This window comes from Camellia sinensis, chromosome 5 (assembly GCF_055761805.1).
Source record: "Camellia sinensis isolate YWXY chromosome 5, ASM5576180v1, whole genome shotgun sequence".
NCBI classification, from domain to species: domain Eukaryota; kingdom Viridiplantae; phylum Streptophyta; class Magnoliopsida; order Ericales; family Theaceae; genus Camellia; species Camellia sinensis.
Window position 1 is genome coordinate 42,822,371 of NC_138965.1, and position 16,608 is coordinate 42,838,978.

Sequence of the window (16,608 nt, forward strand, 5' to 3'; positions counted from 1 at the left end):
TAGCTGATAGACTGTGTGAGGTGTTGCCTGAATTAATTTCTTTACCTCAAAATACTTTTGTGAAAGGTGGCCTCATTGCTGATAATGTGTTTTTAGCCCATGAAATAATTGAATTTATTAGGAAGCGGAAAAGTGGCAAAAAGGTTTTTTGGGCCTAAAGCTGGACATGAACAAGGTGTATGATTGGGTTAATTGGGAATTTTTGGAACACATTCTTAGAAAATTGGGTTTTTTTGGATAAATGGGTCCTCTTTTAGGACGGAACAGGATTTTATTATCGGAGAGGTTAAAAGAAAAATAATTTTTTTCACCATATGCACAAAACACACATGTATGTATATATGATATATGAATTATATATACATAAAAAAAAATTAATATCATAGAAGCAATTTCTAATAAGATGAATAAGTTTTTTTGGATGTAAAATAGAAAGAGAATTCAAGATGAAAGAAAAATGATATATATATATATATATTTTTATATATTGAGGGGCCATTTTATATATAAAATGACATACATATTTTTAAAGTTCTATGACAAACAATAATGTTCACAAAAATAGGGGGGCTATGGGCCTCCATAGTCTTCTCCTAATTCCATCCCTAGTCCTCTTGATAAACCAATATGTGCGAACGGTTTCTTTTTGGGATTTTTTTTTTAGGGTTCTTGGTATTAAGACTTTATAGTATAAAAGACATCTAATATTTTCATAATGTCTAAGATCCCTCAACATTGATCCAGAAAAATTTCAGTCCAGAGAAATTCCAGTCTAGAGAAATTTTCGCCCAGAGAAATTTTTCCCAGAGAAATTTTATTCAGAGAAATTCTGGACTGCATAGAGCAAATCTCACATTTCTCTGGACTTTCCAGAGAAATTCACTTCAACCTAGAGAAATTTCCCTCTCTAACTCAGAGAAATTCACTGAAAACCAGAGAAATTCTCATCTCCAATCCAAAGAAATTCACTTAACCCAAAGAAATTCTCATTCTCCAACCCAAACCAGAGAAATTCTTCCTCTCCAATCCAGAGAAATTCCAATTTCTGTGATTGGGATGCCAGAGATGGAGGCAAATTTCTCTGCTTTAACATCATGGGCAACTTTGTATACATCAAGAAGATAAATACAGAAGGGGAAAAATGCAATGAAGCCTATTACAGATTCAAAAACCCTAATCTGATCCCAAACAAACAAAATCGCGATGAAACATATCGAAAACATACCAAAAAACTGATAATAAACCTGAGAGTATGCAGAATTCATAAAAAAAACAGACTGAACAAGAACAGAATCTAGATCAAACTGACCACAGAGAAGTACCTTATCGGGATGAAGATAGACTTTGTCTTTGAAGAGAAGAACATCACCAGACTCATCAAGAACCCCGTCGCATGATCCAACAAAACCTCCTTTCCAATCCTCGCCGTCGAGTGAATATCGACAGAGAAGACATCAGAGACCCAGGAATAGAGCGCGAGGGAAATGGGTTTTCGGTTCTGGATCCAGAGCTTGTGGGCGACCCGGTGGGCTTGGAGAGCGAGGAAGCCTTTGTAGTTGAGGAGGCAATGAGAGAAGGAGAGGCAGGCTGGGTTGCGGATCTGGGCGGCGCTGAAGTCTGAGACGGTGGTGGAGCGGAGGGAGGAGTCTGAGGAGAAGGTGTTGAGGAAGAGGTCGTAGAGGAGGGTGGAGGAGCAGAGCTTGTTGCCAAGGTGGACATTTCTCCATAACGTCAAGTAACTAATTTGAATGCCTTGGATCTCGAAGACTAGTGGGTGAGAGGAGAAGAGAGAGAGAGAGGAGAGACAAAGAGTCAAATTTCTCTGATATATGTTTAGGGACCTTAGACATCAAAAAATAATTTTGTGGATCTCTTCCATTACGAAAAGTGGGAGAGAGACCCTAGACTAATTTTCCCTTTCTTTTTCTGTTCTGGTAAATGGCCAACAGTCTCATTTTTTCCAACCCAAAGCTGGATTGCGGCAAGGTGACCCTCTATCCCTATGTTTATTTATTCTGGTCATGCAATTTGCTCATCTAGGTGATAATGCTATATGTCGAGGACTTTCAATCACTTGGAATTCACCTCCAGTGTCATCTTCTTTTTGCTGATGACATATTTATTTTTATGAATTTTTGCCCTGAAGAAGTTTGGTGTCTCCATTGGTTCTTAAACTCCTTTTGTGAGCAATCAGGGTTGAGAATAAACCATCACAAGTTTGAATTGTTTGTCAGTCCTATTACTTCTTCCCAATTACATTTGTTGGACCATTTTTTCAGATCCGTTGTGTAAGTAAACCGGGGGTGTACTTGGGGACAACATTAGACTTTACTTGTTCTAAAAAGGTTGAGGTATTCCTTGCTTTGATTGAGAAAATTCAAAGTAAATTCTAGAGTTAGAAGTGCAAATTAGTTAACAAGGCTGGCCATAGTAGTATGGTTAGACATGTCTTACAAACCATTCCCATCTACTCGTTTTCTTTTTTTAAGATTCCTCGTTATGTATTAGACAAACTATCTTCCATCTTCGGAATTTTTTTTGGAATCTTCCAACGGTAGAGGGTTTTGCTGGAAAAGCTGGGATAAGCTTTGTTTGCCACTTGCTTGGGGAGAGGTCTTGGTTTTAGGGATTTGGGCTGCCTTAACCAAGCCATGCTTGCTAAACAAGCTTGGAGATTATTGTCTCATCCGGAATCTCTTCTTTCTAGGGTTCTTCTAGGCAAATATGTAGTAAGGTGGGGTTTGGAAAGTGAATCCGAGTTCAAATGCTTCTTGGGGATGGCCAAGTATTCTTTAGGGTAGAGATTTACTTTTGAGTAATGCTAGAGACTCCAAATATTCTACCAAAAGTTTTACCAAATGTCTCACATGGATGTGGGACCCACACAATGTGGGTCCCATGTGGGTCCCACACCCATGTGAGACATTTGGTAAAATTTTTGGTAGAATTTTTGGGGTCTCTAGCATTTTTGTTTACTTTTTTCTGGTCTTAAATGAGTGGTTGGGAATGGGGAAAAAATTAATCCATTTGAAGATCAGTGGATTCCAGTTGTGAACAATCCACTAATTGGGCAAGGAATGGATCGAAATTTCTCTTCTTTCACTGTTTCGCAGTTTATTGATAAACAGAATTAAAGCTGGCGGTTGAATTTGTTAGGCTTGTTCCTTCCTCATTCCTGTATCCAACATATCCAACATCTTCATATTCCTGTCATGTCTTTACCCGACCAACAAATTTGGTGTCATACCAAGTCTGGTGATTATTCTATTAAATCGGGTTATTGGAAAGCATTGGAACATTCACTTGTCCAAAAAAGATTAGTTGTGGATCATGATAATCCAATTTGGGTATGGTTGTGGAAACTTAAAGTTCCCTTCAAATGGTCAATGTTTGTATGGCAGTGTCTACACAGTATTCTTCCAGTTAAATATTCCTTGAAATGTCGGAAAGTGATTAGCGATGCATTATGTCCACGATGTCTTGAGGACAAGGAAACAATAGAACATCTTTTTTTCCAATGTCTTGAATTGCAAAGAATTTGGGGGGGGCAGCAATTTGGGACTGGATTTCTCAATTGGAGAACCATTGCCTTTTCCTGCCTGGTTGGATAGTTGGAGACAACAATCCCTGGAGATAATTTATCAACTTATGGCAGTATTATGGGTCATATGGAAACAATGTAATAGTGTTGCTTTTAAAGGAACAATAGTGTCTTGTGTTCAAGCCATTGATTTAGTAAATGATTTGGTGGTATTAGTACATAAAAGAAAAAGCATTCAAGATATGGCTGATGGGTTCATCATTGGAATCTTCAATATTGGAAAAAAAATCTAACCCAGGAATAGACCATCACTCTTGTCTTTTAGCAAAATCTGACTTTACTGATGGTTGTATGCTTCATCATTGACGGTTCATGGAGGAAGGAAGATGGTAGTGCTGGTATCGCTTGGATATGCTACCGGGAGGACGGTGGACCGATGGCACAACACACTCAACAAATGCATCTTGACTCTCCATTTACAACGAAAATTGTGGCATGTAATCAAGCAATCCAATGGGCAAAAGAGTGTAATCTTCAGCAAATCCGCATCTGGACGGATTACAAGCTTTTAGTAGATGTTCTATGTAATAGGGTTAGTCCTGCTTGCTTGGTCTATTAGTACTGTTATAGCTGAAATAAAGATGGCTAACAGGTCTTTTGATTATCTGTGTATTTGTAAGGTCTAGCGACAGGATGTGACACACATGACCTAAACAGATCTGTAAACAATTTTCCTACTTAATATATTATATCATGGTTTGTTTGGTTCTCAAAAAAAATATTTGTTGAAGTTTGATTATTTTTATCTTTTGAGCCAATCTTGAACAAAGTTTACTTAATCTAAGCTGGAAAACTTTTTTTTTTTCATAGTACATGTAAGTTTATCAAGCTTAGTTGCGAAAATTAGCGAGTTTCAAAATATATTTAAGATTGACTTCCTAATATAATGAGCCAATATGAAAGGTATTTTGGTTCATTTTACAATGGTATTCAAATCTATCATGGTACACTTTCTCAAAAGAACAGAATCATGAGTAAAGCAAGTTTCTCCCATTAAACCTACATTATACATCAACCATAAAATCAGATGATCGTCCATTAACTTCCAAATTTTTAAAAATAGTAACATTACCAGCTTTTTGTTCTATCATTCAAAGAAAACAAAAACTTTTTTTTTTTTTTTTTTGTGTGTGGCAAAAACACAGAAATAACATGTTTGGTACATATATTTCCAAAACGAATATCAAAACAAAAACAAAAAAGCAGAAAAACATGTTCAACGAATTGTTGAAGGGAGGTGAGGGTGGCTGGAGGAGGGAAAAGGAGAAAGAGAAAGAAAACTAGTCACTCTGGTTCCAGTCAAACAGAAAAGCCATGCCAGGATGGGAAAAAATGAAAAAAATTGGAAATTTTGGATTCATTTCAGGGTGAACTACAACATAAAGAAATCGAATTAAATTTCAGGTGGAGCCACAAATAGTATGAATTGCATGTAAATTTTGCGTGACTGAGAGAAACGATGACAAAGCTGAGCATGACATGAAATTAACAATGCTTATGACTCCTAAAACATCATCCCTAAATTTACTCTTAATGGAGAGACTCACTCCAAAACCCTGAATCCCAGGTTGTGTTAATTAGCTGGTGATCTTGTCAAAACTTCAATTGGTGGTAAGCAATTGTTGGAGGTCTAGCGAGTCACTAGTAGTGGTAGAAGGAAAGGACAACTTATGTTTTTCAATCTTCAGGCCTTGCATGTGTGATTTGGGGCTACCATTATGTTTAAAAAGGGATTTATCCTCAACTCTTCCTCCGAAAAAGGGCGATTAATGTGGTTGCTTGATCCTTCATTGTTGGCTAGCCAAAAATGCTCCGAGGAAGAAAGGGAAAAGAATTGCAGCAAATTGGTCTGCAACAGGGATGTCTGACGTGGCACAAGACTCTTGGGAAGAATTGAACATCTGTTAGGATCCCATGAATGTCGAGTTAATTAAATCATCTACTGGAGTGCCATCATGGTTAGACACATGATTTCGAGCAGTGTTTTAAGGAAGTTGTTGAGGTAAATGAGAATGTTAATGAAATGCTTAACAATTTCCTGTCAGCATACAAGGAGATGGAGGCAACACCATACGTGGATGTAAGCTTTCATGCACACATGGACCCCGACGAACCACAGTTTGACCTGAGTGGGATGGAGTCAACTTTTAGTTTTGCTGAGGAGTATGAAGAGGACGGGGTGAGCGATATCAAAAGGTATGCATCAGGACACACCATCTCCCTTACCTAACACAAGCTCTGTTGAGGAGCATTCTTCTACTATTGGAGCATCTTTCTCATCTATTTCTGATCACAACAAAGGAATGAAATCTACTCAAAGGAGGTATCGTTCCAGACCAAGGCAAGTCTACATATGTAGGAAATCCCTTTTGATCAATCGAGATATATGTAATTGGTTTAAAGGTGGCAAAATTTTCAGTTCTTTCATAAACAAGGGATGCCCTTCCTTGGTAATAGTTAAAGTTCAGCAAAATGCTCCAGATTTTCAGGCAACAAGCAATAATGATTGTGATATGGAGGTTAATTTGTGCCCTACTGTTCAACCTTCTCTACCCCCTCCTCAGATACAAGTGATGGTTCGCTACGCGAGGTCAGTCAAGTCAAAAACCCCGAGGACAGTTTGGTTTTGGACATGAGCAATGAACATATCCAAGGGTCCACGCTACCACGGGACAAATCTGATCATGTGTATTGTAATGGAGTTAATGATGTGGGTTCTAAGAGGGCAGTGAAATACAATGGTCGCGGCATTCGGATGAAGGGATGACTTGTAAGTCATAATACTTTAGAAGCTGTTAATGGCACTCAGCCATTTGAGAACCATGCACAAAGGAAATGCAAGCGAGGACATGCCATTGACGATAATTACAGTGAGCCTAGTCTTTACAGAGCTAACTCTGGTCCTTTGCTCTGTTTTTGTTTTAGCTTTGTCTTTGCAGGTAAGCTCATTTGTTGAATTCCCCAAGCTTATGTTTTGACCGTCGGCAGAATCTGAAGCTTGCAGCGCCATATATTATGTAGGCGAGGTGGTCTTCATCAAAGTTCAATGGTTTTTTGATGCAACACAAGCATTGATACCTGGAATTCCTTTATTCCCTTTGCTGGTTATGTTATATCTTTATTTCCTTTGCTCAGTTTATATTTTCTATATCTATGGGTCTTGTTCCTAATAGTTAGATACTATGTTCTGTTAGGCGAGTGTAAGGCTCTCCAGGTATGTCTGCTCTTTTAGCTAAACTCTCTGTTGTACTACTTTTTATTGGAACCAAGTTCTTAATTTTGCCAAATAAAAAATTTAGATGATGTAAACTGTTAGACGTCAGTTGTTGATCGACCAACCAAAACCCAATTCCTAGCCGGAACAGTGTGGGGGTTAAGTTCATGGATGATAATTTAGGGGTGCAACCATGGTTGTGAAATTGGTGGAGGGTCTCACAGATCGAACGCGAATCCTATGATTTTTCATTTTATAATATAAAAAAATAAGGCAAAAAATACTTAAACGGATAATGTATATTAAAAAAAGATGGAAAAAACACCAATAATGATCATGTAAGTGAAATCCGACAAAAGAAAATCGCCTCTGCAAATCCGACAAAAGCTTTGGAAAATTATATAAATTTCAAATTTCTGAAAAGAGAGTTACCATTTTTTCTTAAAATTCCTCAACACTAAGAAAACATAATTTGGTACACTTTCATAATTTGAAAGTCCAAACAGAGGAAAAAGTCCAACGGTTAACTTTGTGAAATCTCCCTAGAGGAAATCAGTGTTCTGGAACTATTCTCACAACCACCACTACCAGCACCATGCACAGTTCCCAACTCCTAAATCAAAATGGCCATCATAAATATTTACATAGTTGTAACAGTAAAGACCAAATGGACCTCTGAAACTCAGAAAATATTTGAAAAATACCTATATCCTTCAAAAACCCAAATAAATTCTAAATGATATCGAAAATGAAATTCTAATTGAAAATAATATATGCTCTTTGGCAAATATTGCCATTTCCGAGAAAACCCTTTTGTAACAACCCAAGGACCCACCTAACATGTACTCAAGAAAGTTCAAATCATTCAAGAAATCTTGGAACATAGTATCAACTGGGATGATCCTTAATCTGCTATGACAAAAGAACATCAGGTATCCTTACATAATGGCAATTTCCCCCATGACTCAGCAAGAACGAACTTAGATATTTTTTTAATGTTCTTATTCCACACTACATTTGATGTTTTTATAAGAAAAAAATAACGCCTACAAAAAATAAGTAAACACTCCATGTTTTTATATGATAAAATAAAAGCCACACTTATAACCAACAACAGAATAGCAAACACCATTATAGGCACACAACATTTCAAATTTTCATCCATCAGCATTACATGCAAAAGCAAAACAACACAGCATCTCAAAACACTACACACGATTGTACTTCAAATAGCACGATAAATCTACCCCAGTGCTATCTTCCCTATGCCTGTTAGCCTATTTGTTTTGTACCAAAAATGCCTCACTTGTAGCACCAGAAACAAATTGTGCAATGTGCACATATACATACAACCAAAAGCAATATGGTCCTAATAATAATTTATCAATTAAAACATCTTCAATAAATATGGAGAGGTCCCAACAACAATAATTTAATCACCAGATTAGACAGGTGAAAAACATAAGCAAGAGACTCAGTGGCCACAACCAGACTTCAATAACATTAATTGACTCCCTGCCAAAAAAAACTACCTCAATATCACAGCTCAAGTGCAACTAAACACCTCATACTTGTGGCACAATGAGACACTCAGTATATATGAATAATTTAGAGTTTATCTTGCCCAAATCAAAGATCACAGACATAAGAGTAGGCACTTCAAATTGTGATATTGTACCTCAAATCATGGTCCTACAGGTCCTGGCATTCGAGGGGGTCCTGATGGCCCTGATGGTCGATAATAACCCTGCCCCCTCATTGCTAAAAGTCTGTCAATCTCCTCACCTCGGCCTACTTTCCCAAATTCTTCACTTAAAAACTCCTTCAGTACAGGAGTAACACCAACATTATACCTCAACATCTGACCCAGTAAATCAACACTCATGTCAAAATTACTTTCCTTGCAAAGCCCCCTAATCACAATATCATAGCTCATGGCATCAGGTTTTGGATCTCTTTCGCCCATTTTTGTCAGAATCGGCGCACACTCCAAGACTTTACCTTTCTCAATCAATGCGCCAAACCATCTGTTGGCATATTCTGGAATCACTCTTAAGCCAGCCTCTACCATCTTGGAATACTTCTGCAATGCATCATCAACCCTACCCACCTTAAAAAAAGCATCAATTAAGGTCTTGTAAGTATTAACATCCGGGGATAGCGACTTTGATGACAATTCCACATGCATTTTCTCTGCATCCTCCATCATCTCATGCTCGCAGTACCTCGTGATAATGTTATTGTAACCCGCCACATCCATGGCGAAAGGCTTTGACCCGGCTTTCTTACCCGCTTTCTTGAACACATCAAATGCCTCAGAAATTTTCCCCAACTTGAAACACTCATTAACCATTATATTGAAAGTATCCGAATTTACCCCTTGGAAAGTAGGCGGAGTGTGAGTATCCAACATGTTATCAAACAACGCCCAAGCCTCCGTTTTCTTCCCATGCTTAAGCAACACTTCCAATAGCACATTGCAAGTTGCTGGAATCATCTTGAATTGCCGATCAAGCAACGATTTATACGATTCCATCGCTTCCTTATCCCTTCCTCGATTGAAAAACCAATCCATAAAAGTCGCATTGACAACCCCATCATAAACCAAGCACCGTTCTTTGAGCTCATCGAAAAGCTCATTAGCCTTATCCAAATTGTCGAGGTTGAGAAAACCCAAAATCAAATTATTGTAAACGATCGAGTCAGCGCCGTGGCCCTTATTGAGCATTTCGCGGAGGAGATCGACAGCTTCACCAATACGACCGGCATCGATTAACCCTTTTGTGAGATGACGATAGGTTACATGAGAAGGGCTAAAAGGGGCATTAGCGAGAATGTGACGATAAACATCGAGAGCGACATCGACGCGACCGGAATCGCAATGTGTGTTGATCAATACATTGTAGGAGACAACATTGGGGACGATATTGGCTTGATTGTAGAAGAATTGGAAGAGAGCGACGGCGTCGTCGTAGCGCTTGGAGCGGTACATGGCGGCCATGATGGCGTTGCAGGTGAAGACGGTGGGGCGAGTGTTGGAGAACACGGACTGGCGGGCGACGACGGAGGCGTGGTGGAGATCGCCGGCGCGGATGAGGGATTGAACGCGGTTGTGGAGGTTGAGGCGGGGGCCGACGAGGGCGGAGGTGGAGTCGGGGAGGCGGGGGGCGTTGGGGTCGGGAGGAGGGCGGGGCGCGTTGGGGTCGCGGCGGAGGGCGTGGAGTGGGGGTTCGATGCGGAGGCGGCGTTTACGACGGCGGCGCTCGGCGGCGGCTTCTTCGGCGGAAGAGAAGGCGAACGATCGGATTGGGAGGAGGAAATTAGGGTTTTGAGGGTGGTTGATGTGGTGGTGGAGAGCGGTGGTTGTGGTGGTGGAGAGTGAAGATGAGCGGCGGAGTGATCGGAGAATGAGGCGATAGAGAGTCATTGGGTTTGATTGGTTGTGGAGAGAGAGAGAGGGATAAGAAACCCTAGGTTTGTAGAGAAAGAGGGAAAGAGAAATGAAATGAGAGAGAAGGGCGAACCAGAGAACCTAAAACCCTTTCTGATGAGAGAGTGAGTTGTGTGAGGTTTAGAGGGAGAGATTGTCTGTGGTCGACATTTATATCATACTGGGCACTTACTTTTCCTTGTTAATCAATCACCGTTGGCAGTGTAGTCGATCATGGATCCATTTGAAGCGGTCTGACTGAAGAACGAGGAACCCGATGAGCTGTAACATGAGAATCCTCATGTGAGTAAGTTATGGCAGGATCCTGTGGTGGTTTGATAAGAATTTTTTTTTTTGGAATCTTTTTTAACGATTCAAATAAAATTTGTTGGGTAAATTATTTATATAAGAAATTAAATTAATTAAATATTTTTAATTTCGTGACAAGAGCATATTTGTTTTTTCTTAAATAAATAGTTAGTATGATTTTAATAATTTTTTAAAATAATTAAAATTAAAGCATATGGTTATGAATTTTTAATTAACTTAATTTTTTATAAGAATGATATAGTTGACGAATGTTACGAAATAAACGAAAGAGGAGGAAGCAACGACATTAGCTATGGTGCTAATGATAATGAGAGTAGAGATAAATGGATAGTAGCTATGGTGAAGGTGGAAGGGTAATATTGTGGATATAACAAAGAGGTGATTGCGGTGGTGGTTATGGTAATAATGTCAATGGTTGTAGAGGTGAAGGGTTGTAGTTGTTCCTGTAGTGGTGGTCGTAATGTCAATGACGATTGTAATGGTAGTTTAGTGGTGGACGTAAAATGATGATAGTACTTATGACAACAATGACAATAATAATAAAATTAATAATGGTGGTAGTGGTGGTGGTGGTGGCGGCGGCGGCGGCAGCGACGATAGCAACAGTAGCGGTGGCATGGGGTGGTTGTGTTGGTAGTGGTGGTAACGATAGCGATAATTGTTATAGTAGTAGTGGTGGCATGTTGGTAGAGGTGGTTGTAGTGAATTTATAATAGTGTAGGGAACAACCTAAAAAAAATTATAATATTAAAATAATTATTTTTTAAGTATATTTTTAAGTTTTTTTTATTTTATATTTTTTAAGAACAATTCAAATAATATTGTGAGAAAGAATCATGAAAAAAATTAAATATCTATTTTTAATTTTAATAATTTTTGGTTTCCTCCTTATTATCTATAAATTATTTTTTATTTGCTTAATCAAATTTAAAACTATATTCGTACATAATTTCTTTACGTATCCTATCTTTTTTTTTCCTTCAATTTTAATATTTTTTGGAGTCCTCTTATTATCTACAATTAAATCGTTAATCAATAAATATATCTGTGGGGACATATTTTTTTGAATGACAACACGTGGCCGAGGTATCACCGAAGTGCCAGCCGAGGTGCCACGTGTCCTGGTCATGACGCCGAGATCATCTCGGCTAGGCCGAGGTTATCCGCGAAGATACCGGAATCCGAGATAAGCGGATAAGGGACAAGAGTCCTAGATGGGAGAAGACTTCAGTTTAGATAAAAATAAGACTCTTAGAGAGTTTTATCCTAATCCTACTGGGAGTCCATTAGAGCTAGGCTTCTATTGGGACTAGGATTGTGTTGGCTATAAAAGGGAAGGCACCCTCATGGATCTAAAGCATGCTTTTTTATGCTCTGAACAGTGAGTTATGCATTTTTGCTATCTTTGAGAGATAACTGACTTGATCGTCGGAGTGCCTCCGGGTGGACGAACAACCGCCGGAATCTCTTCTTTTTGTGACAGGTCGTTCGGGCTTAATCTATTCTGCCAGTATTCTCCAACTGAGTGCTTGATTGGCAGTGTAGTCGGAAATTGGCACACACAATTTGGCGCCATCTGTGGGAAAGAAAGAAGAATAGATGGCCAACGACAAACAGAAAGAGAAGGTTGAGGACGACACCCTTACTGAGAGTGGGAAACCTGTAGACCTTGACGTCGAAGGAGACAACTGCAACAGAGAGACACACGATGAAATTCACGAAAGAAAGGACGTCGGCTAGGAGGGCGACGTACCGAAGAAATCAAACTGAAATAAGTACTATAACGAGGATAACCTCCAGGTATGGAATTCTACAGAGGGATGAAGAGATGAAGGGGATGGCGAACAAATTGGCAGACATGCAATCGGTCATCAATTTCATGATGCAAAACAATGTCATGTAGCCACCGTTCTCGCTACAGGACACGCCGATTCCAGCGGCCAATGCCCAGAAGGGAGGGCAGAAAACAATCCCTATAGCCCCCCCAGCACACTAGGAGCGAAAAACACTCTCACCGGCCTTCAAGGGAGGTCGGGCGAGGAGAGTCGAGAAGGGAAGAATCTCGAAGGACACATCGCACCAAGGAAGCGGACCCCAAAGAACATTGGCATGTTCAAAGGCAGGAGCTGTGCTTCGACGCAACTAATGGAGAAAGGTCGAAAAGGGCTCACAATGAAGCTGAGAGTAGTGCACCAAAAAGACTAAAATCAGGAGATAGCCGAGCTCCTAGGCAGACCAAAAAGGACTTGAGAGATTACCTTAAGAGGAAGCAACAAAATGCCAAGGTAACTTCCACTGTTAAGCCGAGAACACCATTCTCGGTGGAGTTAGACAAATTTGAGGCCCCAAAAAGATTCAGTACGCCGAGGTTCCAGATCTACGACGGGAAGTCGGACCCCAACTTTCACGTTGGTTTGTACCTAAACTCGATGGCGTTATACACTGGGAACAAGCCGTTGCTTTGCAAGGCGTTCCCCTTATCTTTCAGAGAAATTGCATCGGACTGGTTTCACAAGTTGCCGAAAGGAATTGTGAAAACCTGGGAAGGCCTGGCCGAGATGTTTATGGCCAAGTTTGTGACAAACAAACTACAGCCATTAAGGGTAAACACCCTGATGGCTCTGAAAATTGACAATGACGAAAGCCTGAGAACCTATGCCTAAAGGTATTATGAGGTATTCAACCAAATACCCGAGTGAAACTAAGAGGTGGCGGTCGTGTCTTTCAAGAACGGCCTAAAAGATGATTGTCCACTACGAAAGTCATTGGCAAAGACATTGCCAAAAAGCATGGAAGAGCTCATTGCCAGAATTGAGAAATATGCCAGAGCCGAGGAAGACACGCCAGGGACTAAGGAGACAAAGCAAGAAAAAGGAAATGGCTCGCCGAAGCGAGGCCGAGGTAACAATGGATCCAACAAACAAGAGATAGGACTGAGGGCTACACAGGTAGCACAACTGTATTCCGAATTCCAATTCACAAAGTCCTGGATAAAATCTGAGCCCAGCCCTATTTCAGAGCACCAGCAAGGGTACCAGGTGAGTTCATGGGAAGAAGCCTTGGTAAGCATTGTGCTTACCACAATGAAAATAGGCATCTGACTCAGGGTTGCAGAGCCCTGAAAGCACACCTGGAAGACCTGGCAAGGCAAGGCCATTTAAGGGACCTTGTAGATGAAGCCAGGACAAGGGAAGAGCAGGCAAGACTGCCTTAGGCACCAGCAGCTCCACCTCTCCCAGCACAGCAATCGCAGGCAGGCGGACCTCGAGTAATTAATGTAATTCACTCGAAGGTCAACGAAAACGAAATACGAGGGGAGACCCAGAAGGTCAAGCACTTGCAGCATGTGTACCAGGTTCGGAAGAAAAGACCTCAAGATGAGGAGTGCCAGGGACCAGTGGTGTCTTTTACTGAAACCGACCTTGAGATGGTGCAGCATCCACATAACGATGCCTTGGTAGTATCCCTCTAGGTTGGGGAGCGCCAAGTGAAGCGCATCCTAATTGACCAAGGCAGCTCTTGTGACATCATGTATGTCAGGTGTTACAAGGAGCTTAGCCTTCACCCAGACAATATGGAGCAGTTCAACAGCCCAATAGTCGGGTTCAATTGAACGCCGATGTGGCCACTAGGAGCAGCAAGCTTAGAGGTGCAAGCTGGCACCAAAAAGATAAAAATAGAATTCACCATAATCGACACACCCTCCCCCCTACAATGTTATCTTGGGAAGGCCATGGCTGCATGCAATGGGGGTTGTTCCCTCAACGTTGCATTAGCTATTGCGGTTCCCAACAGAGCATGGGATAGAGGAGGTCAGAGAGGATCAATTGTAGGCAAAGAACTGCTCCACGGCAGTAATGAAATCTACCTGCAGCATACGAGAACCAGAGACAGTAGAGATCGAAGACAAAGACGTAGAAGTCCTAGATGACGCCGACAAGGAGCCAACCGAGAAAAGTGAGAAGCCCTAAAGAAAATCCTTGTCCAGTAAGGAGATGAGGAACGCTTCTTCCTTTTCGGCTCGGGCTTAGCCGAGGAAGAGGAAAAAGAATTGAAGGCTTTCTTGAGAGTAAACATTGAGGTATTTGCCTAGACGCCTTACGAGATGTATGGCATTGACCCTGAGGTCACTTGCCATAAACTGAACGTAGACAGGTCGGCCAAACCTGTAATCCAACGAGTAAGAAGACCGACGTTGATGCATGTTGAGGTAGTGGAAGAGGAAGTAGATAGACTTTTGGAGGCCAAAGCCATTCGAGAGGTAAATTACCTGACATGGCTATCAAATACCGTGGTGGTGAAGAAAAAGAATGGTGTGCGTGGACTTTACCAACCTAAACAAGGCCTATCCCAAAGATAGTTTCCCATTACCCAAGATTGACTAATTGATGGATGCCACTTCAGGATATGGAAGGATAAGCTTCCTGGATGCCTACAGGAGGTACCATCAGATGAGGAGAAGACTGCGTTTATCACCCCAAAAAGGCTGTATTGCTACAGAGTGATGCCTTTTGGGTTGAAAAATGCAAGAGCAACTTACCAGAGATTGGTAACTAAGATGTTCAGACACCTAATTGGCCGAACAGTGGAGGTATACATCGATGACATGGTCGTGAAGACCGGGGAACGTAAAGACCATCTGGAAGACTTAAAGGCAGTCTTTGATATCCTAAAAACATATCGGCTCCGACTCAATGCATCGAAGTGTGCATTTGGAGTTGGATCTAGTAAGTTCTTGGGATACTTGGTGACTAGAAGGGGCATTGAAGCCAGCCCAGATCAAATCAAGGCCATCCTAGAACTGAAAAGCCCAACATCGGCGAAGCAAGTACAGATGTTGACTGGAAGGGCTGCAGCCCTGAATAGGTTCATAAGTAGAAGTTCTGACAAATGCAAACTCTTATTCAGCTTAGTAAAGAAGGCCATAGACTTCTTATGGATAGAAGAGTGCGAAGTCGCCTTGGCCGACTTGAAGAAGTATTTGACAACGGCTCCAATTCTCTCAAATCCAGAACCTGGAGATGAGTTATTCCTGTACTTAGTAGTTTCGGAACATGCGGTAAGTGCAGTGGTAATCCGAGAACAAAAATGGGAACAAAGGGTTATTTACTACGTAAGCAAAACCCTGGTTGATGCAGAAACCAGTCCCTATTACAGTAGGGAGATCTCACAGGCAGAATAGCCAGATAGGCAGTGGCCTTGGGCCAGTATGACCTGGAATACAGACCCAGAACAGTAATTAAAGGCCAAGTTTTGGTCGACTTCGTGGCCGAGTTCACACTAGGAGCCATTGTACATTGGGCTCCATTGAGCCGAGGTGAACAATGTCCAAGCGAACAAAGAGGAGCCCAGCCGAGGGCAACGGAACAAAGGAAGGAAGAAAAACTCAGGCCCTGCAGCATTTACATCGGTGACTCCTTTCAATTGTTTGTAGATGGGAGTTCAAACCGACAAGGAGCGGTGGCAGGAGTAGTATTGGTATCTCCAGATGGACAGATACTAGAATAATCCATTCGTTTAGGGTTCAAAGCCTCAAACAATAAAACAGAGTATAAAGCACTGATTGCAAGACTGAAACTGGCGGTAGCAGTAGAAGCAGATGAAGTAATAGTCTTCTGTGACTCTCAGCTTATAGTCAACCAGACAACAGGCGAGTTCGCAGCCCGAGACGAAAGGATGTCGGCCTATGTAAAGGAGGTCGGCAAATTGGTGGCCTTGTTTCAGAATTGCTGACTACAGCAGGTTAGCCGAGATGATAACAGTCATGTTGATGCCCTGGCCAACCTGGCAAGTACAATACAACCTGGAAAGGCAAAGGCGATAATGGTTGACTACTTGCTCGGTCCAAGCATAGAACCACTGAACACAGAGCGCGAAGCAATGTGTGTGGAGATGAGACCAAGTTGGATAGATGCAATAATAGCATTCCTTAAAGACGGGAAGCTGCCCGATGATCGAAAAGAAGCGCACAAGATCAAACTGAAGTCGGCAAGATTCAGTTTGACCCCAGAAGGACACCTCTACAGAAGATCA

General features: G+C 41.1%; 1 protein-coding gene across 2 annotated transcripts; it reads right to left on the reverse strand.

The window, feature by feature from the left end:
• Positions 1 to 3,675: 3,675 nt before the first annotated feature.
• On the reverse strand, positions 3,676 to 10,324 carry GRP23 (glutamine-rich protein 23). 2 transcript variants are annotated; one of them, XM_082868719.1, is made up of 2 exons: positions 8,494 to 10,324; positions 3,676 to 4,090 (listed from the first exon to the last, which is right to left on the reverse strand). In XM_082868719.1, the coding sequence occupies exon 1, from the start codon at positions 10,240 to 10,242 to the stop codon at positions 8,500 to 8,502; it is 1,743 nt and encodes a 580-aa protein (XP_082724845.1). In that variant the 5' UTR covers positions 10,243 to 10,324; the 3' UTR covers positions 3,676 to 4,090; positions 8,494 to 8,499. The 2 variants fall into 2 exon arrangements, with proteins under 2 accessions (XP_082724845.1, XP_082724844.1); XM_082868718.1 differs by lacking the exon at positions 3,676 to 4,090 and adding an exon at positions 7,204 to 7,724.
• Between the last annotated feature and the right edge of the window lie 6,284 nt (positions 10,325 to 16,608).